Source organism: Vespa velutina, chromosome 7, assembly GCF_912470025.1.
Source record: "Vespa velutina chromosome 7, iVesVel2.1, whole genome shotgun sequence".
Classification (NCBI taxonomy): domain Eukaryota; kingdom Metazoa; phylum Arthropoda; class Insecta; order Hymenoptera; family Vespidae; genus Vespa; species Vespa velutina.
This window is the reverse complement of record NC_062194.1, coordinates 275,289-296,689: the sequence shown is the minus strand read 5'-3', so window position 1 is coordinate 296,689 and position 21,401 is coordinate 275,289. Positions and strand designations below refer to the sequence as shown.

Below are 21,401 nucleotides of genomic sequence, written 5' to 3'. Positions count from 1 at the left end.
AGTTACGTAGGACGCCACCCTTCGAAAGCATCGACGAGGAAAGAGAGGATTCGAAGGTGAACCGAGTGATAGGCAATGGCGCTGGTGTTGGTATAGAGGTACCTGTGGTAGTAGTGGCGATGGTGGTGTACTTGACGGTGCTCGGCAGAAGTTTCAAGCGAGTTTACTCGTTAATGACTGAGTACATAGCGGTGCTACGTGCTCAGGTATGCCGGTGGCCACGTATTCGCCGATGTTGGTTTATCGGGCTTCACGTTGATGAACAGAACACCGGAAGCATCGTCGATACACCGAGCAAAACGATACGATTCCTGTTAAAACTACTCCCCTACGTTTCGCTTCTTTTTTCTTCTACTTTTATGATTGTTCGATTTTTTTAGGCCCTAACAAATAATGTGAATTGGATTTTATGGTTCATAGGAAAAAGAAATAATAACAACGAAAAAAAAAAAAAAAAACGCACCATCGGATGAATTGGTCATAAAATAAATGTACGAAACGGAAAAGTGACTTCTTCGCGATCGACATTTGCCGTGAATTAGAGGACGGCACGAATTGTCAATGAACAAGCTTGCGTCTCTTCGTCGAGCGTCGATCGTTACGAAATAACGACAAGAAAAAAGAATAACAAGGGCAGACGTACGCCCTCGTGTGTCCGTCGACGGTGCAAAAAAAAAAAAAAAAAAAAAAAAAAAAAAAAAAAAAAAAAAGAGGAAAGAAAAACCAAAAAAATAGGATTGGACCGACATAAAATCCGAATTTTACAGTGAAAATTGAAACTACGAATCGGCCTTGTTTATCCATCCCGATCGCAAAGTGCTTTTCTCTCTCGCGTAATATCCTGGAAATGGAATGAAATATTTTTGTTGGCTTCGAATATCGCGCGAAGCACGAAGTAGGAGAGAAACAAAACATCAGAGAAAAGTATCGACGGGCGTAAGCGAAAAATGTAGCAGAATTCGCGATGAAACTGAGCTTTACGAACGATTTGTTATGGAGTCCGATGTTAGGACGTGTTGGAAAAGCGATAGTGGAAGTGATAGGAAAAGAAAAAAAGTGTTCGGTGGTTGCTGCGCCAATAGTTTGTATACCTTCGCTTAACGTGCACGCTTTAAAGTCATTATTCACTGAGCAAGCCCTAATCTGCGAACTCTAATCACGCGATTCTAAAATTATCGCTTGGATGGTTTTCCCTGGCCTTGCGAAGGTTACGGCTTTACCGAGATACGGCTTTTCCTCTTCGTTTGAATCGAATGAAATTTAACTATAAATAAAATGTCGATTTATTTATAAGACAAATCGATTGATCGATAAACAATATCTCGTTATTGCTCGTATATAATTTCTTTACAATTACTTTTAATTACTTTTATTTTTTCGAACGAACTACTCGCAAGATGAAAAACGGAGTTTCATCCAAGTCCAAGGACGAGACAGCCGACAAAAGAAGAATCGAGCGACTTTGAAAAAACGGGTTATTTTCCAAACAAAATATTCTCAGCGCGTATCTCGTGGCGCGCGCACGAGACAGCTCTCGGTACGAATTTGAATCTAATCGGCGTAGACGTGCGTACTCGTAGCCGAGGTCGCGACAGTTTCAATGGGAGCCGCGTTACGGATGAGTGCGCTCACCACCTCTATATGCTATGCATACCCCGTTCACAACCTTTATATCTCTCTCGCTCTCGCTCTCCTTCAAGTAGATATATGAACTCGAGAAATCTCGAAACAACGCTAACTGAAACGAGAACCAAAGAGATTTATGAGCAATACGTTCGAGCGTTTTTGGAAAGTCTTAAAGGTTACTCGACAAACCTCTTACGTTCTAATTAAGAATTCAGCAAAATGAACAATTTTTGTTGGTTAAAAATTTGCAACCATGGGGAACCGATGTCATCGCCGGATCTGCCTTCAGAAAACTGGCGATGTTGTCCCGATATTGTGACCGAGTTACAACGTTCGAAAGACGAGCATAAATTTTATTACCAAAGCAGGACAGAACTTTGTAGCAACTCGGACAGAATTGTCGTCGATGTAGTTCGAGACATGCACGAGCTACGTTACTTGGTCAAGTACTTTCATTGAACTTATAAGGAAATAAGTTAAGTTTTTCCTAAGAAGAAAGTCGTCGATTTGGGAAGAATTATGAAATCTTCCTTTTCAACTTGTTTTTTCTTTTTTTCTGCGTGCAATTCCTATAAGTAGGTGAAAGATCAAGGAAAGAAGTATAGTAAGTGGGAAGAGAGATGGTTCGAAGGCGAACACAAGGATATGCACACGGACGCAAGACGGACCGAGCAAAACACGCGCATAAAAGGGTTGATAGGGTCGAGTAGGAAGAATGGCGGAGTTGTAGCGAGAGAAGTGAGCGTCCAGAGTTTGAAGCTCTTAATTGCTTTTTAAAACTTTCAAGTTCGACTCTCCCACTCTAACATAGCCTCCCTCATCTCACTCCTCTCCCTTTTTCTTTCTTCTTTCTACGCCGGTCTAGCTCGGTCTTACCCTTTGCATTCTACTTAGGAATGTTCAATATTAGTTTTCCCTATCGGAGTTGCGAACACGTTCGGCACGTCGAGGGGTACAGGTTGGAGGAGAAATGGTAAGACGGACTAGTAAGGAAAAGGATGGAGCGATTATGAGCGAACAAGTGTGAGAAAAAGGAAGAGAGAGAAAGAGGAGATGGGTAGGAAGGAAGGGCTCGAAACCGTCGATAACTAGCTACCTTGGTTTTTGTACTCGAAGCAATTAACGTTGCCACGAAAAGGAAGCTACTTGGAGCACTTTCAGCTCGTTTCCTATTGGTTTGTCTATCCCTTGGGCGTTCGGACTTACTTTTCTTTCCAGGGGAAAACTGGAAGCCTTGGGTGTAAGGCGGCTTCTAACTTTCGTTGCGTTGTTTCTGTCTTTTCAACCTCTTTTCTACTTTTTCTCAATTTGTCTCTCTCTCTCTCTCTCTCTCTTATTTCACTCGCTGGCAAGAAAGAGGAAAAGATGTAGCCTCACCGATACTTTTATTGCTCTTCCTCAAGTTCCATTCTTATACCCTTCAGCGACGATTCTTGATATACTTGGAAAGCTCTGGCTTGTCATGGAAATTAATTAACGCGTGTTACTTTCGTGTCGTTTATTATTTCGAAGAAATTTCAACCATTCAAACGGTTTATCTTTGATAAGAACGCTATTCGAAATGATACTCGAGGATTTTGTTCGATCTAAAATACTTTCACCGGTAAACCGTTTATATTGAATAATATACTTTTCTTCGAGAATTTACTTCGGTTTTATCCTATTTTATTCTCCAGTCGATCAAACGTCATTACTGAAAGAACGCGTTTTTCTTACTTTCCATTTTCTACCCTATCCTTTTACAGTGAATGATTATTTTCTAGGAAGAAAGGGAGAGAGGGAGAGACGGAGAGAGAGAAAAGAGAGTCATTTGAAAGCATAGCTTTGCCTTTCGAAATTGGAACTCGCCCTTCTGTTTTTTCTCCCGCCGGTAGAAAGTTTCATTCGCGAGTAACAAGTTCTGCCGAGGGATAAGGCGAAGGGAAATTAGAAAGAAAAAGAAAAGGAGAATAGGGTGGGACAAAGTGAAGGCTGGTCATGGACGAGTTTATAACTTGGGGTTCACACAGGTCAAGAGCCTTTCCAGAATGCTAAATGTTCAATTCTCGATATTTTAACTTTCGAATATTTTTGAGAATCGAAACGATTTTGCGATTTCTCCTTTAATCCTCCATCAAAGGGAAGTCTCTTTTGAAAATATCATAAAAATTAGCCTTATAGTTTTACTTAGCGCGAATAAGAAAAAGCTTATCGGACCTCTCCGACTCTCTTTTTATACCAATTCACCCTCGGCAAACGTAGAATCCCGACTTTACGATCGGAACTTTCCAACGCCATGGATCTTCCCACCCTTCGAGAACTCTTCGAGAACCGAAAAGATTTTCCCGAGCGATCGCACCCGAAGAAAAGGGAAGTATTAATCTAATTCACCCTACTCCCTCCGGCAGCCATAATTTTTACTTGTTCCTGAACATCGATGAAAAGATTTCGTCTTTTCTCTTTCCTCTCTCTCTCTCTCTCTCTCTCATTCCTTCTTTATTTCTTTCGTACCTTATCGTCAAACTTCAAAATCCTCGAATATCTAGAAACGCGAAGAGTCCCTTTACAACTCCGTAGCTTTTCCAAAAGTCGTTCGTTCGGATCGCGTTTTCGACGTCACCAACTTCGAAGAAGTCGGCCTTAATATTCCTCCTTTATTCCAATAGAAGATAGTTTCTCTCTCTTTCGAGTAAAGTACGAGCCGTACCTTTGGAAAAGTAGAGTTTTTAAGAAAAATAAGTAGAAAAGAAAGAATGAGAGAAAGAAGTAGGATCGAAAGAAGGAGGGGAGGGTCTTGGCATAACATAGGAAGAAGGACCAAGTCCTAAGAATCGCGTGATTCCTATTCTCCTTCTCACGCGATGCCCGTTTCCTACTATCGACCTTTCATCTTGGCCTGGGAGGAAAGGCTTTCCACCCAAAAGACCTACCCAGGAGCACCGACTCGACTGCTGGCTCACCCTTGGAATCTTTCGATCTAGGTCGAGCCTTGATATCTATCCTAAACTATCCAATTCAGGTAAACGGGCGCCCAATTGTCTCGACCGACTGAAATAAACGTTGGATATACGAAGTGGCTCGAAGGTGAGGAAACATTGAACGAGAGATTGCGAGGTGGGGGGAGCGGAGTGGAAGAACCTTCTCGAAAGATTGCGCTAGTCTGTGCGCAACTCTGTCTTGTCCGTGAGAGCTTTCGGATCAAGGATTTGGCGATTATCGAAAAACGTAAATGGTCGACGCGTGAGTGGCCTACGAATCTACGGTTCTTCTCGATCGAACCCGACTACGTAATTCGTTCGAGCCATTGCCACTAATGCTCTTGCAGTTCGTCGATTCTAATTCGTTACAATCGAGCTTTTCTACCCTTCTATATTTCTTCCTTTCTTTCTCTCAAACTCTGGCAGATCGGATCCACGAAGGCTTCTCCGTCGATTATTCTTCGGTATCGGCGAACGATTCGTTACACCTCGCGCGTGTTTCCTTCGAAGAGCCCGTTCATTGAGCCTCTCGATCACGAAGCCAGAACGAGGATGGATCGTGGTGTATAGGGCTCTGCCACTTGGCATGAATACGTTCAGGGAAAATGTTATACTAGTAACTTCCATCTGATATCGTGGATATTATCTCTTTGGAAATTGGATTCGAAGGAAATTACTTTTGGATGTTAAAACGTATGAGATCTTTCAAAAAGGATCATCAGATTCATGTTTCATGAAATAACAAAGAAAAGAGAACAACGATATTTCTTTTTATTGTTCTCGATTGGCAAATATCTTTAAATAGGATAACACTCGAGCGATACGAGCGACGAATTATCTTTTAACGATTATCGCGATAACGAGCTTACGCGTAATCAAGATTTTTGATAAGATCGTAGATTCGAAATTATTTCATTGTATCCCATACCGAGCGGATAACGATCAACGAAGATCCGGGATCTTAGGTAGGAGGTAGCGTCTACCACTCTAGTGGAAAACGAGGTGGCATTGTGGATTGCATCTGGCCAATGCTCCAATCAAATACAATCGTTCCCAATTGTAAGTGGTCCATAGAAGCCATCCTCTTTCCGACCCTTTAGAATTTGGCACGTTGCAAGGAGATCGATATATGTATCTACGTGTTTCGAGGTCGGAACTTACTCCAAATACTCTAGTCACTGCTACAATTGGATATCGACGCGACTATCCCTGTATCTAATTATATACGATCATTATGCAAATATTATCGTGAATTCATTTTAATCGTTAAGCGGCCGTAAGCACTTGTATACGTTCGTGCGTAGTATTCAGTCAACTGAAATTCTACTCTTACCCTCAGGGCCTGGGGGCCCTTTTCTTCCATTCCTTTGGAGAGGGAGAAAGCTATGCGCGTGGCTTCTGCCTCGACGACCTAAACGATGATTATTATTATTATTCTTTCTGCCGGTGCTGCTGCTCCTGCCGTTGCTCCTGCCGTTGCTCCTGCCGCTGTTATGCGTAAAATGGAATTGATCCCTGAGGCGCGTATCATAAATCTTTGTCTCGAAATAAAACTCTACTGGATTGATTGCACGTTGGAGACGCGTGTACTACTTTTTCGAGTTAGAAATATAAAATAAACGTAAAGAAGGAAGGAATGTGAAGAAACTCCGTTTTAATTGAAAAATATAAAATGTCTAAGGTTCGATTTTTCTCACTTTGGGAGGATGAAAAATCCTATCATTGGTGTATAATCCAAGGCCAGGAGATTATCGGTGCAGCATTAGAACAAAGGATTCGTTAGGTATGGCCATTAATCAGCCACGGGGACGATTTAATCGCTTCGCTCTCGATCGATCGGCATTGCGCTCTCGAAGCGTAACACCTGATACTGAATTATTATTGGAATTGACTTTTCATGTTTTTTTGTATCATCGAAATCACAAATTTAAGAATTTTATTATCGTTCGTTTTTCGACGCCTAGATTGAAAAGAATTTATTCAAAAAATGGAACTCTTTGATCGAAACTACTCCGATAGTTTTAGACGGAACCAGGTTTAATTATCGAATGTATAGCGGAGAACCAAGAGAGAGAGAGAGAGAGAGAGAGAGAGAGAGAGAGAGGGAGAGATTTCGTTAATTGATCGAATGTATGCCTTATGAAGACGAAACGTTGCATGGTATCGTCGTGGCTGGAACGTTGCCAACGATAAAGTAAAGACGCATTTCATGCTAGTGCAATAATACTAACTGCCTTCATATAAGATGAATTGTAAATGAATTCGACTGTTTCCACGGTGAGAAGCTTCATTCAAAATTGGATTATTTGCAAAACTGACGACCTCGTTTGCGAGTTCTTTTCAAAAATTTTCACAATTCAATTTTCTTTCATAAAAAATCCAAGATCTTGGAAATTTTGCGAAACAATTGATAAGCTCAAGTCTTATTTAATTTTTATGCTAAAGTGTATGGATGCTGCATTTTTATCTCATTTCGAAAACTCAATGAGGAAAATTCAATCGTGATAAATCTTTTCGCGAGGAATCAGGAAAGAAATGTTATTGCGAAAGGCGTGTTCTGTCTCTCTCTCTCTCTCTCTCTCTCTCTCTCTCTCTCTCTCTCTCTCTCTCTGAGAGGTTCGAATACGATTTATTTGATTCCGTGCCAATTGGTACTCCGTTGCGGATACTAATCGACTTAACGTCCATTTCACTTTACCTCGAATGCGTAGCCCATTCCCAAGAACTTTTTTCTTCTTTATCAGGATGCGTAGAGCTTTTCAAACAATTCGATTTATTAACTTTATGTAACTTCGCTGTATTTAATCCGTAACGAGGGAGTACAAAGGATTGGAAATTTTGTATATTCGTAAAGATTATTGGTTATGTAAACGGAAAATATTCTAGCAATTTAATTTTACGTTCGTTATTATTTCAATCAGTTTTCAATTATTTTCGATTTTCAATTATTTTATATAGGTATCTACGGTACATTGAACTTTCCGGTATTTTGGAAGAAAATAAAGAACATTTGGTAATGACGTTACGATATTAATTATACTAATACTTATATATTTTAAATTAGAACAAGCTGACTAAAGTATTGTACTAATTCCGATGTTATTTCTTTAACCTTTCAGAATGACACGATGCAAGTGGTTTGGCAGTATCACGCGAAGGAACCCGCTTCAGTGGCTGGTGTTCTGCCTGGTCATGGTGCGGTAAGAGGATCTAGGCCATTGTATCTAGTTCAGAGAGATACACAGCCGAAACGTTCGTCTCACAATCAAGAGAGCGAGCCCATACTGAAGACCTGGGACGTATTGAATCACCAGGTGAGCTATCCTTCGTTCATTTATACAAGAGACACTTACAGATAAGACATCGAAAGTAATGTATTCATTGATCGATCCGATTCCTACGTTCACTCAATTTCATTAATACGTTCTACGTGGAATCCGCGAACGGTATTGATAACGTACGCATGAAACACATAAAATAAAGAGGACATTCTTTACGAAATTTTTGACGAGAAAAAAGGAAGAGGAAACGAAGAAAAAAAAATTCGATATAGAACGTTCTCATACAAATTCATCGGCTAAATTTCGCGAAAGGGCGAAAGAAAGACGATTAAGGAGTTTTAATTGGAGTTTGCCGAAGTGGATCGCGTTAAAATGGCGTATCAGCACAGGGAGTTATTATACTGTATAAGGTCGATATTCGTTATATAGTCGCGAACACCACAATTATCCTTCAATACCCTATACAACGAAGCTCGCACTCATAAAGACAATTTAAGGGTGGATTTAATCCAAACTCGAGTTCTTCCGTATTTTTCTTCTCTTTTTCGTCTTAACCACTTATAGAATCATCGTCGGCGCGATATAACTTTAGCACGATTGATATTAAATGACACAGTCCTCGAGCACTTCTTTTTAAACGATACCTTTTAGGATTCAGGCTTGAAAGTAGAGAAATAATAAAGAGAGGTAAGTCGTGTGAGTAAGATCCTTAAGGGTCGAAATGAAAATTTAAACTGACTCGTGAAATTGTACGCAACGCAACGAATCGCTAAAATATTGTAGCTAATTTTATCAATTATTATATTACCGTCTTTAAAAACAAGAGAGTAATTGAACTTTTTCATTTAAATATTAAATTTTTGTACGTCTATTTCACAGCAGTTAAATAATCCTACGACTTTATGCATATATCATTGTTTTATTATTTTTGCGAAATTTTACCTCCATTCATTCCTTTATCATAAACTACGTTTATTCCTTCTGTCTATCACGATTTGAGTTTCAGATTTTCTATACCTTCCTATTTAACAAAACTTTTATTTTATTATCATAAAACTTTCTCCTTCACATTTTACGAATGTCATATACGAAAGTTTCTTATACTTACAATTTTATTCGCACAAACTCGAGTCTATGAAGATTTCAGTAGCTGCTTGAAGAAGTATTTAAAAAAATAATTTCTAAGACGACTCGACGCAAAGTTTTGCTAATAAAATATAATTGACGAATACAATACGATATTTTCTATTTAAACATTTTTTCCATATCAGTAGATCGTACAGGAGTCTCGGTGAGAAAGGGGAAATACAGATGTAAAAATCGTACAAAGAACGATCAGTTTTCTTTCGATCTTTGTTGCTTTTTTTCTTCTTCGGTATCGTTCTGTTTTTGTCACGTGCCCTAGAGGTTGCATCGAGACGCATGCTGCACACACGACTGCATTTTCTACTGTATCCACGAACACATGGATGTACTCCCTCGATGAGAGTGCGCGCGCGCGTGTGTGTGTGTGTGTGTGTGAAAGAGAGAGAGAGAAAGAAAGAAAAATCTCTCGTAGCGATGTGGAAGCAGCGGTCGCACGTGAGATGAATGTTCGAACGCGTTTAACGTTCCGAGTATACGAGTGGATTTTTATCCGATGCAAGCCACGAAGCATTGTGCGGCACGAATTTATGACGACATAAATCTTAACCGGGTCACATCCGGCAAAAACTATTCGTTCATTAGCGTCGTCGGGTCATAGATTATCGGAAGAAACGAGAGAGAGAGAGAGAGAGAGAGAGAAGAGGAGAGCTATCGTCGAAATCGAACAATGCTAATTCCGCTTAGCGATGCCATCGAAAGGCCGTTTATAGTTTATATCGAATTGAATTTAGGCCAACCGAGTGTGTTACTCCAAACGGCTAATTCACCAGTGAGATAATCGCCAATTCATAGGTAACTCGTGTTTCATCGAATAGAATTCATCGAATAGAATGAAAATATTCATGGATGAATGAGATTTCTAATAGCGAAAATAAATTTCCAACTGGACGGCTTTTAATTTGCTTAAGGAATCAAGAATCTTGCGTCTGATTTTAAAACGCGAAAGTCTTTCTACCTTTACGTTTTTTGTAAAATCGTGAAATATTAAATCACCGAAATTTTGTTCTAATTATCTATGTACGTACCGAACTTGCTCGTTTTATTCGAGGGAAAGATAAAAAGGGACTACTTTTCATAAGCGAATCGTTTCGGCTTATCTTTGAAAGAAACTTTCCGAGGTCAGGGTGAGAAGCGTTGGTGCTATCAGATAACTCGACGTGGCGCGTTTCGCAAACGCATTTCCACACTGAAAACTCTCGAGCGTTGCGGTTTTAATTGTCTCGACGGAGCCATTTCTTCGAGCCAGTCGGATGACGGAGAAAGATAAAGTTGCCGGGAAGTTTATCTTCTCTTTTTCTTTCTTACGCGAATGCCTCTTGTTTCTTCTTTTATTCGCCTTCTTCTTCTTTTTCTTCTTCATTCAATACCAACTGTTCTCGTCTTTCTCGCTCTCATAAAAGGAAGTAGCCGACCGGTCAGATAACTTTCGTATCGTACCGCAATGAATATGTATTTCGAGTGTACAGAGGATGACGAACAGAACGAGAACCAGAACGACGATTCCGTTTTCTTATACCGTTTTTAACTTGATACCAACATTCTTCTTCCCTTTTTTTCCACTCGATATCCAATTATGATAATTCATATTTATCCAATCTGCGCGCAGTACAATAAATATTTATCTGTTCATTGATCGATAATACATTTCTAAACAATTCTAAACATAGTAACGTCGTTGAAAGCGAATATATTATATATGTATATATATATATATATATATATATATGTTTATAAATCCTTACAATTTATAAATATGTCATGGTAAAAGGCTGATAGAAAGAAGATTACGAAGTAAATTTCGTATATATTCGTTTCGTTTTTCGACAGAAAGAACGTTCGAGGATCCTTTTCTCGGTAATCTTGACATCGATAATTTGACAGAGACGCGTGAGAAAATCCGTGCTGGCGTGTCTAAGCTTAAGGCGAAGAGTTGCGCGGATGTTACAAAAAATCGCAATTTTCTCCGTTGTGGAGGCGTCACCTCCGCGTTTGCCCTGCGGCTTGTTTCGTCGCAGGATCTTCGACCGACCGAAAGAGAGAGAATCCTTGCTTTCTTATTTTTATCTCGCATTCCGCTCGATACCGAGAATCACTTCTCTTCGTGACCTCGTATAGATTGTATTTTAAGATAGGAATCTTTTCGATTCGTTTGGATTTAACGAAAAACGATTAGCTTCGAATTAATGTTGAAAGGAAGAAATTATCGGATAGCGAATACCAATTAATTATTCAGTGATAATAATGTTTGTTTCTCAGTTGGAATCTGTCAAAAGTGAACACATGACGTTCCATGGGAAATAGACAGGGCACCAATATTTCAGAGAATCAGACAAGAAAGAGAATTGTCACGTTTAAACTTTAGCTATCTAACACGTTCGAAATGTTCGAAACGATTCTGGTATTGTCGATTTACCGGCTTCGACATTTTTTCTTTACCGTAACAAGAGACCATTCAATGCATTCCCACACGTTCTCACATAGATTAATGTTTATCATATCACATGGATTGCACGTTGAACAATTATCTTTATTATTAACGATTTTTTTGTTTCAGGTCATACTGCCAAGAGACAAGGATTCGTTACTTTGGTGTCGAATAATAAAAATGCCAAACATTAATCGCAAGCACCACGTTGTCAAGGTAACTCTCTTACTTTCTCTATATATATACTTTAACACATTTATGACGCCTTACGTTAACCGAATATGAAATAGTTGAGAGAAATGGCGTAGAAACTACAGTATCGAGTTGTCTCTCTTTTGCACGCTTCCTGTAGGAGAGTCTCCACGGAAACATAAAGCTCGTACCGAGCGTGTATTGTTGTTGCGAACCTCTTTGTACGTTTGTGACAATCTTTACAAGTCAGAAGAGCGCCTCGTTTACTCTTGAAGAATAAGTAAAAGAACGAAGGTTACCGTTTGCGATGAATTTTCAACGAGAAAGATGACTTTTATTTTTGTTCGATGAGACAAGGAAAGAGAAACATAGCAAGTTCTATGAAATAGAATCATCTTTAACTTGTGATTCATATCGGGAAGACAAGATTTATTTATCCACGAAAAAACGCGACGGTTAATTGTCTAAAAATTAATTTAATAGTTTTGCTTTATCGCGCGTCGAACCGCGTTCGAAGGACGTTTTTAAAGCAGGCGATGCGAGCGAATGTTCGTAATAAACGTGGCAATAATAAGGGGAATGATCGTAAAGCTCATAATACGCTTACCGAGCGCTTTATAACGTCCCCGGTGATCTCTCTTGCGTTACCGAAATCATTAATTTCTAACTATATCGGCAATTGACGTTTTCCAAATGAACGGCCAAAATTTATCAATCCTAAATATCCTTTCTCCCTTCTATTAAATCATGCGTTCGCATCATGATACATGTGGCCAAGTGATTCAAAGACCTCTAAAGTGAACAAAAAAAAGAAAAGGGAGTTACAAAAGAAACAAGTTATTCCGAAATATCTGTAAGTTTCTTTTTGAAGTTTTATCGATTAACCGCGAGAGAGAAAGCCATTGTTATATTTATTTTTATATCTTTCCTTTCACGACTCGCGATACCTCGAACAGATTCCCCTGAGTTTCTAGGGAATAGAGAATGGTGCAGCAATATACTCGTAGTTGACCTAACGCCAGTCAGCTAGGGTAGCACCTGAATCTCGAACTCGATCGAACGTGACCCAACTATGCGATGCGATGCGATTGCATTGTGTTCCATCCTGACAGAGAAACGAGGAGAGACGATTAGCGTTAACTCTAGCGATAACTCTAGTGTTTAAAGTCGAACCTTCAACGTAGAAGTACTTAATTTACTATGCACGAGAAAAGAAAGACGCTAAAAAGAATTTAAATCGTATAAATCAATTATTTGAAATAATATATTTCTTTAATCGTCGTTGCGCCGTTCAATTATTGTATAATCTTGCGTACATTTTTAAATTGTAGTACGAGCCGGTCATCGAACCCGGGAAAAACACTTACTTGCACCATATGACTCTGTACGAGTGTCCTATTAATAATCCTCAGCTCGAAGAGGCCTCGAAAACAACTGGCAGTACTTGTTATAAAGACGACAATGCGACGCAATGTAACACGATCGCTGCTACATGGAGCTTGGGATCCGAGGTATGTTAAACCTTTATTAAAATATCTCGTAGAAATGATCTTAGATTATTATAAATCATTTGTAAGATTTGAGAAGGAGGTCATTTGAAGGAACGAAATAGGCGTATGTGGCACGTTGATAAAGAAACATTACGGTGTCGAACGTTATAAGGAGCAATTGACAATTCGGACGCGAGAGCGCAGCCTGTATATCGATTTTCATCTATAGTCCACACCGCAAAACCACATCTCGTGGTCATGCGAGAATGGTAACGCGAGTATCCTGCGAAGACGCAACAAATAGCGAAAATCTCACGAACGAATGAAATTTCGATCTCATTATCTCCCTTTTTCTCGCGATATCACGCATTCGATTTTTCCTCGAACCTACGTTCCGTGACGATTGAGCGCACTCGGTGCTATATCATTCTAAAAATTCAAGCTTTTCGTATTTTTCCAAAACGGATGGGTCGAAAAATTGCATCGTGCGATCGTCTACTTTATAATTAACTTTGCAGACTTTATACTTAAAACAGGCATATTATATACGCTTCGAGCAATAAGACTAAGATCGTTTATGATACCCGAAAATCGAGTAACAGAAAACTATGAAAATATTTCAAAGGGGCACGTGAGTCACCCATTAAAATTCATAGTCTTCGGAGGAATAAAAAGTAGAACGTTGTAAGGGTCTAATAGGAACGTCTAAATTTTCTTTTTTTTTTTGCTTCGGAAAGAACAAAAGTTTGCATAATTGCTCTCTATTCTTTTCGTTGGCAGGGCTTTAATTATCCGCCCGAGGCTGGCTATGCTTTGGATCCTGACAACGGTTCGCGTTACTACATGCTCGAAACTCAATACATCAATCCTCAGCAATTAGTAAACGACAACTTGGTAGTCAGTGACAGCTCGGGATTGAGATTGTATTACACCGATCAACTGAGACTTCACGATGCCGGTATTTTGAGCATAGGCATTGATCCTAATTGGAGACACATTATACCACCTGGACAGCCCGAAGTAGTCTCCGAAGGTCATTGCATAGCCGAGTGTACCGGACAAACTATACCTAATAGCGGGATAAACATGTTCGCGGTAATTATGCATACCCATCAGCTAGGAAGGAAAATCAGATTCAGACAGATTCGTGCTGGGGAGGAACTTCCTCCGATCGCATCGGATACCAACTACGACCCAACATATCAAGAGTATCGCAAGCTTCAACGTCCCGTTAAAGTTTATCCGGTAAGTATGCGCGTTGATATTTCTTCAAATTCGTTAAATTTTTACTATCCGCTATTATTATTATTATTATTATTATTATTATTATTATCATCATCATCATCACGAGGGCAGTTTTCACTTTCCATTGTTCTCAACGATCGCGATCTTTTAATTTGATACCTTTTGACCGACCACCTGTAGAAGCGAAGATAAAACGTAAGTTAGGCCGAAGGAATAAAAGTTAAAAAGAAGCAGGGTTTTTCGTTGAGAAAAATGGAAGAGTATGAAAAAGTAGTTGCGGTTGGATCGACAGCTGGGAGAACGTTCTTGGTAGGAAGCTGCTTAGATATATCGTTTGATCGTTTTACAGGGCGACCACTTAGTCGCGGAATGCACGTACTCGTCCGAGTCCCGTTCAACTATTACGCTCGGAGGTTTGATGACGAGACAAGAAACTTGCCTGGTATCCGCTCTTTATTATCCTCGGATCGAACTATCGATCTGCTACTCTTTGCCATCTTTGCCGACCGTCTTGCAAAGCCTCGGCGTCCAGAAAGTCATCCAGTAAGTTCATTGTGAGATCATTTTTCTATCTTTCCTCATTTCATCCAATCCAAACGATGTTACTTATTTTATTTCGTAAGCGTCGCTTTGGAAAGTACAAATCTACTTTAAAAATTGTCGCTCGAGTTGACACGAAGAAGAAATTCGTAGTTCGATGATCTCACGAGCTCGTTCAAAATCGGTAGAGTCGTCGAATTGGCCGAAACTGCTTGATGATAAATTGGCGCGACACACACTAGTCAGCGCTATTACGAGAGGTTTGTACGAGTCCTATGTAAACGGACGAGACGATTGCCAGCTTTTACTCTCTCCCTTCCTCCCTCTTCCTCTTTGATCGGTTTAAATTGGTCATTAGGGATCAACGCGTCCCTTAAACGCACGCGAAGAACGCACGAGCACGCTTTAGTTTCAATCGGGTTATGTAACGTACCGAACATGCTTACAGACGATATTTCCACGAATAACGTTGTGAATCATGTCGCGCAAAATATGTCTACGCATGAACTTAACGTATTTTATCACTTTCTTCGAACGAATATCGAATTAGTTTACGTCAGTAATAGCGTCCAAAGAAAAGAGAACGTATACTTCGTTAAAATTCAATCACAATCGTTAAATGTACTTCTATAATACATTATTCGAGTCTTCCCGAATCGAAAGCCGTCGGCATAATATTGACGAGTAATAAAGAAGGTAACGTGACAAAATTTTCCTTTAATTCTTTTTTTTCAGAGATTCGACTTTAGTGAAAATCCAGGAACCTAAGAGCCTTTCCGGGATGACCTTGGAGGATCGTCTTATAAGTTACGACTGGGAGACGAGTTTCCAAAGCTTCCAAGAAGCTACCAGGGTTGGTACGTTCATGCCACTGTGTTGGACCAACAAGGGCGTCCTACAGGGAACGGAATCGCTGGTAGCGCACTATCCGCGAATTCTCTACTCCTACGAGGAGTCCAATTTAGCTTGCTCGGACATGGGCTATCCCATGGACGCTGAAAGCGACGAAGCAAATGCGGTCGAACGTGGACAGTTGGTACGAAGCAAGGTATCGAGAAGCAGCGAAGGACCAACCGCCGCAAGTTCTCCTTCGATTTCTGGCCCATACTCCTTGCCATTGATCCTTGGCACGACCTTATTAATAGGACTCGCGGCTGGACTTAGGTGAACTATCCTGATCGGAATTCGCGCGATCGTTCCAAATTCGAAGAGGCACTTTCGAGGATCCGCGGTGTGAGAAATAAAGAAAGATGAAATAAGAGGTAGTAGACGAGCGAGGAGCTAAGGGCGAAGGCGGAATAAAACTAAAGGAGAGACTTCTTCCGCCTTTGTCTCTCGCTCTTGGATCTTCGATCGGGCTCTCTCAAAGACCAGGGTCTGCTCCGTTCGATACCGTTTCCGTTTCTCTCCCTTCCTATCTCTTGTGGATCGAGCTAGTTGCGGATCATCGCGGATCATCGTGAGATCGCGCGGCCCGTGAGTACGTGCCACGAGTCCTTTTGGCACTTGTCGCTTAAACTTAACGCGACACGTTAAGAACATTTCTTCTCGACAGTTATCCTTGACGAATGAGAAACGGCTCGGGCTTTCATATATTTCGGGGAATAATTTGTCAAACTATCTTTCTTTTCGAGCTATTATTCGTCGCGAAGAAGGTGTCTATGATTTTTCTTGTTTCTATTTACTTACTCAAAGTTTCCCCTCATGAATCGAAGCTCGAGTCGATAAAGAAGATTTTAATATCGCACGGATCTCGTTACGATCGCGTTTTTTTTAACCATTATTATAGATTTACGTTCCTGCGATGTTATCGCGTGTAATTTCACGTGAAAGAATCGAATGCCTTTCGGCCTTGAGAGAGAGGGATGTTGGAAAGAATCAAGAAAAATTCTCCATGAATATCCGATATTTTCATAGGGCTTTAGTTTTCTATTCCGAGGAGACGAGATAAACGTCGATAAAATTTAAGAATATCTCATTGAAGAAGACCCTGAGAAATGGAGAAAAAGAAATAAATGTTAACATTTATTTTTCTGTTTTCTTTTTTTACCCCTTTTTTTTTCTCTCTCTCTCTCTCTCTCTCTCTCTTTTTTCACCGTAAAACGCGTCGATAATAGAGAAAAAACCGTTCGTTTTATCCTACTCGAGGAAATTTCTGAGATAGTCACTTTGCAGCTCGTTCATCGTGGTTGCATAACGCATGCAGAAATAGCGTACACTTCCCTATTCCAGATCCTTCTTCGTCGTATCTTGCGTAATGTCCCGATCGAAGAAAATCAATGACGGGCTAACATTCCTAAAAACGCGCCGATATAATTTCTGATATTTTTTATACGAGCAAGAAAACTCATCGAAAAATATTTCGAATCGAATCAAGTTTTCTTAAAAAAGAGTTCTCTCTCACGCGAACGCAAACATTTTTATTTGCCTCCTCTTTGAAATATCTATCTCTTCCTCTTTCTTGCTTATTGAACGTGAATTTTTTTTTTTAATTGAAATTTCGATCGACGATGCAAAGAGTTTCCTCGAAACGATCCCGTAAGCGTTGAGAAAGACAAATTTACATCGTAAAAGCTTCGACATTTGATACGAGCACGACGATGCGAATTTATTCGATCTCAGTCGAAAAGGCCGAAAGGTATTCTACGCGTAAAGAGATCCACCGTAGACTCTCTCTTAAATTCGTTTCCTTTTTATTAACTTCTTTGGAAGAAGTATCGAGATAAAGATTATTGTTGATTGTTTATTTACCGATTCGGAAGTCGAACGAAATATCTTTCTATCTCTTATTAATATGAGAACGCAGCTTTTTATTCGATAGATCTACTTTTCGTAAGCTCACCTCGTAAACGTTGCGAATCTCTCGCCATTTACGTTTCTCCCCGATTCGTTCGACTTCCGACTCACGATTGTATATTTCGTTAATTAGGCTACGTTGCAAATGAGTTTTTACAAGATCGTATAAACATTGGTTGATTTGCACACACGAACACATAAATACACTCACGTAAACACATAGACACACGACCCAGAGCGATGTTTTCTACTTTGTAAGCTCTTTCGTGTATCTCGTTATACATTACTTTTTGTTAACTCTTGTGTTACTTAACCAACGTTTATATACGGACATATACACGAACGGATATATGCATATAAATATATAGATATATATAAATAAATATATATATATATATACATATATATATATATATATATATATATATATATATATATATATATATATATAAATACAAATAAGACGATTATCTATTCGACGACTCTGTGTAACATTCTGTACAGTTTATTAATTATATGTAATATTGTTAAAAGCGCTTTCCACGTTCGACGTGTCGAACGAACGAATTATTATTTATTTCTTATTTAATTGTAAAAAGTAAAGAAAAGAAGGGGAAGAAGAGATTATCTCGAGGATTTGCGATGTTTGACAATTATTGAATTGCCATTGATAACACATAAACACACGCGTCAACACAATCCACAAGTACTCTTTGCGAATGTATTCGTACCTAAAAATGGAAGCGTGTACCTTTTCCATCCGTTTACCATCCCTTAAGTCTTTCAATTTTATTCGAATTTCTAGCTCACGCTTACCCTGTGTAAGCGAGTTCGTGACGCATATCTGAAAACTAATTTTTAACATACTCGATGCGTCAACTATTCGTCCACCCGATGTATTTCGATCTATTAAATTAGACAAAGTAAAGGAATTTTGGTTACTCGTTCGTCGGTAGGATGAGATTAAATGGAAGTAATAACGAATATAATTATTACGATTTCTTTGCAAAAAAAAATATTTTCTTGCGTTTTGGATTCGATTAAAAAATACAAAACAGTTGTCCGGAATCATTTTTAATCATGATAAGAAAGTATCTACATACTTTTGGGTATAATCACTCTAAATAGTAATAATTACACATAAATCCATGAGAAAGACTAAGTTTCGAAACTGCCAAGAAATATCCTAAAGCACGAAAATTGAACAAAGGTACTACTAAGAGTAAAAGATTTTATACAGATTCATTGATACTAAGTGAATATGAATCGAACCAAGCGATGGAGCTCGATTTAGCGAAAACGAAGAAAAGAAAAAAAATAATTACATTGATTTATCCTCTTTGCTTTCAATCCTTGCTCATGCACTTGAAAAAAAAATTTAGGATGCTAATTAATCGAACTAGATCGATATGATACACGTAGCGAGACGTTTTGCAATTTAATACCACGATTATTCGTAAATGTCATAGGAAAATCTATGTACGTAGTAGAGGTACTACTTTTAGGGCAATCATGTGGGTGTCTCTCTCTCTCTCTCTCTCTCTCTCTCTCCCTCTCTCCCTCTTCCCCCTTATCTCTCTATTTCTATCCCTATCTTTTTTCTCCATCTTTCCATTGCGATAGCACTTATCGAGACGTTGCTGGAAGAAGAACTTTCTTTGTTTTTTTCTTACAACTAAAAACGTTAATTATCAACAAAGCAAATATTTTTATCGCTCTAAATGACAATGAGATAAAGCAAACCGATCTATACCTATAAATTGATCGAATCTACTATTCTGCGTTTAACCGATTTTCATCTCCTATTATTTCAATTACTAATCTGCGTGCAGCACGAAGAAAAATCGAATTTTTCGAGCACCAGCTCGTTCGAATTTAGTGCTACGATCTTTTACAAAAGGAAGGACTGCGTTAAGATGATTCCTCGGCTCGAGGAGATAAGCATTACGATAAGCTGCCGGTGATATGATCAGAACAATCAAGAAAAGTTTAAGCTGGAAATAATTACGATAATTAGGCGAATCTCTAGAGAAGGATATTTATGTATTTATACTCGAATCATCCTTGCATCGTGTGTATGTTTAGCTCGTTCTTCGTCATGGTTTCCGCCATTTATCGCGATCTCGCATAAACGCTCATAATTGCGAGAACACTGGATTCGGAGGACGATAAGATCGTAAGTGAAAATTTCAATACGGTGTCTATAGAAATAAATTAATCGTTGAACTTTAAAGTCCAGAAATCGATAGATGGAAGTGATTATTAGAGAGTCGATCGATTGGTACTCTTAAATTTAATATTCCTTCGTTCGGATCGAAAAGTATGCATGCTCAACTATCAGATGTTCTAGCGAGAACGCGATGAGCGAAAGAAATCTTTAAAAATTGTATGTACTGTATGTAGAACGATGTAGCTCTTATCACACAGAATGCTATCGACGCCTATTAGTGTGTTATGGATAATAAAAATTATGCAAAAAAAAAGAAAATAAAAAAAAAAAGAAACGAAGAAACTAATGTATCTCGGACGAGGAAACATTTCTTTTATGCGCGAATGACATCAAGTAAGGATAACGGAGTGAATAGCATGTGCGCGTGTATATAGGTACCCTGTATATAGTTTTAGACTTAAATAATAACGTCCGAAAATTCCAAAATAGGCGAGCCCCTTATCCTTTACACACGTAACACAGCCGCATACATAAACACATTGATACACATTCGACTCTAATTCCGATTGAATAGCTAAATATAGATATCTTGTATCTTTATAATTTACGTTAGTATATACTAATATATAGATAAATACACACACACACACACACACACACACACACACATAAGTGTGCGCTCGCGTGGATGTGTGTACACTGTACATATACGTATGAGTATACGTACGCCTTCGTACGTTTAATATACCTATGTATTGTATTTAACACATCTATCATGAATACACTCACGCATACACACTCATACAACCCCTGAGAGAAGCCAATCTTCTCCTTATATTGCTCTTACAATTAGATTTATACCTTACCCATAATAAACACTTAATATTGACGACATCTAAAACGCTACACTATCATCTACTCTGTAACACACAAATTGTATTATATTTTATATATATATACATATATATATATATATATATAAATATGTAAATGTTTTTCTATAACAATAGCCTTTCGATTTTTATTTTTCTCCTTCGTTGAGAAAGAACAAACTCTCATACTCTTACTCCTCTTGATAGCTGCGTACTTATTTATACGATGGAATTGTTGAAAGGTACATTACGTTTCTTTCAAAAATTTCAGCAGGTAAGTGGTATTTTAAAATTTTGTATCGTCCATCTTGAAAAAGGTTTTTCAAAGTGCAAACTACGTACAAGCGTAAAGCATATTGTAAATCTTCTTCACGTATTAAATATGAAAATCATAAATGACGGCGCCTTTGATGAACACTTTCGGATATGCATCGCGGGTTTTACGGTGCAGAGTAATACGCATTTGCATATACATTGCTTACCGTAACCGTGCACATATTTTTTCTCGTTTCCTTCAAAGAACCGAACGCCCGACAACCCAATTGTTTTTCTTTAGTTGTTTAACAGGAATGTGATGGTAAATTTTAAGGCTATTTTTCTCGTTTTCAATATGCGTTGCTAGGATAGATCGCAATCTATCTACTAAGCAATTATAAATTTA

The 21,401-nt window shown here is 38.8% G+C and overlaps 1 protein-coding gene across 3 annotated transcripts in view; it reads left to right on the top strand.

The window, feature by feature from the left end:
- The window catches only part of LOC124950757 (MOXD1 homolog 2), a 152,088-nt gene extending 131,216 nt beyond the window's left edge, over positions 1 to 20,872 (top strand). For all 3 annotated transcript variants that reach the window (XM_047497988.1, XM_047497990.1, XM_047497989.1), the window contains exons 4-9: positions 7,703 to 7,897; positions 11,565 to 11,651; positions 12,959 to 13,138; positions 13,898 to 14,362; positions 14,712 to 14,905; positions 15,638 to 20,872. In XM_047497988.1, coding sequence (XP_047353944.1) covers positions 7,703 to 7,897; positions 11,565 to 11,651; positions 12,959 to 13,138; positions 13,898 to 14,362; positions 14,712 to 14,905; positions 15,638 to 16,070 — 1,554 coding nt within the window. In that variant the 3' untranslated portion in view covers positions 16,071 to 20,872. The remainder of the gene's footprint in view (positions 1 to 7,702; positions 7,898 to 11,564; positions 11,652 to 12,958; positions 13,139 to 13,897; positions 14,363 to 14,711; positions 14,906 to 15,637) is intronic.
- Positions 20,873 to 21,401: the final 529 nt, after the last annotated feature.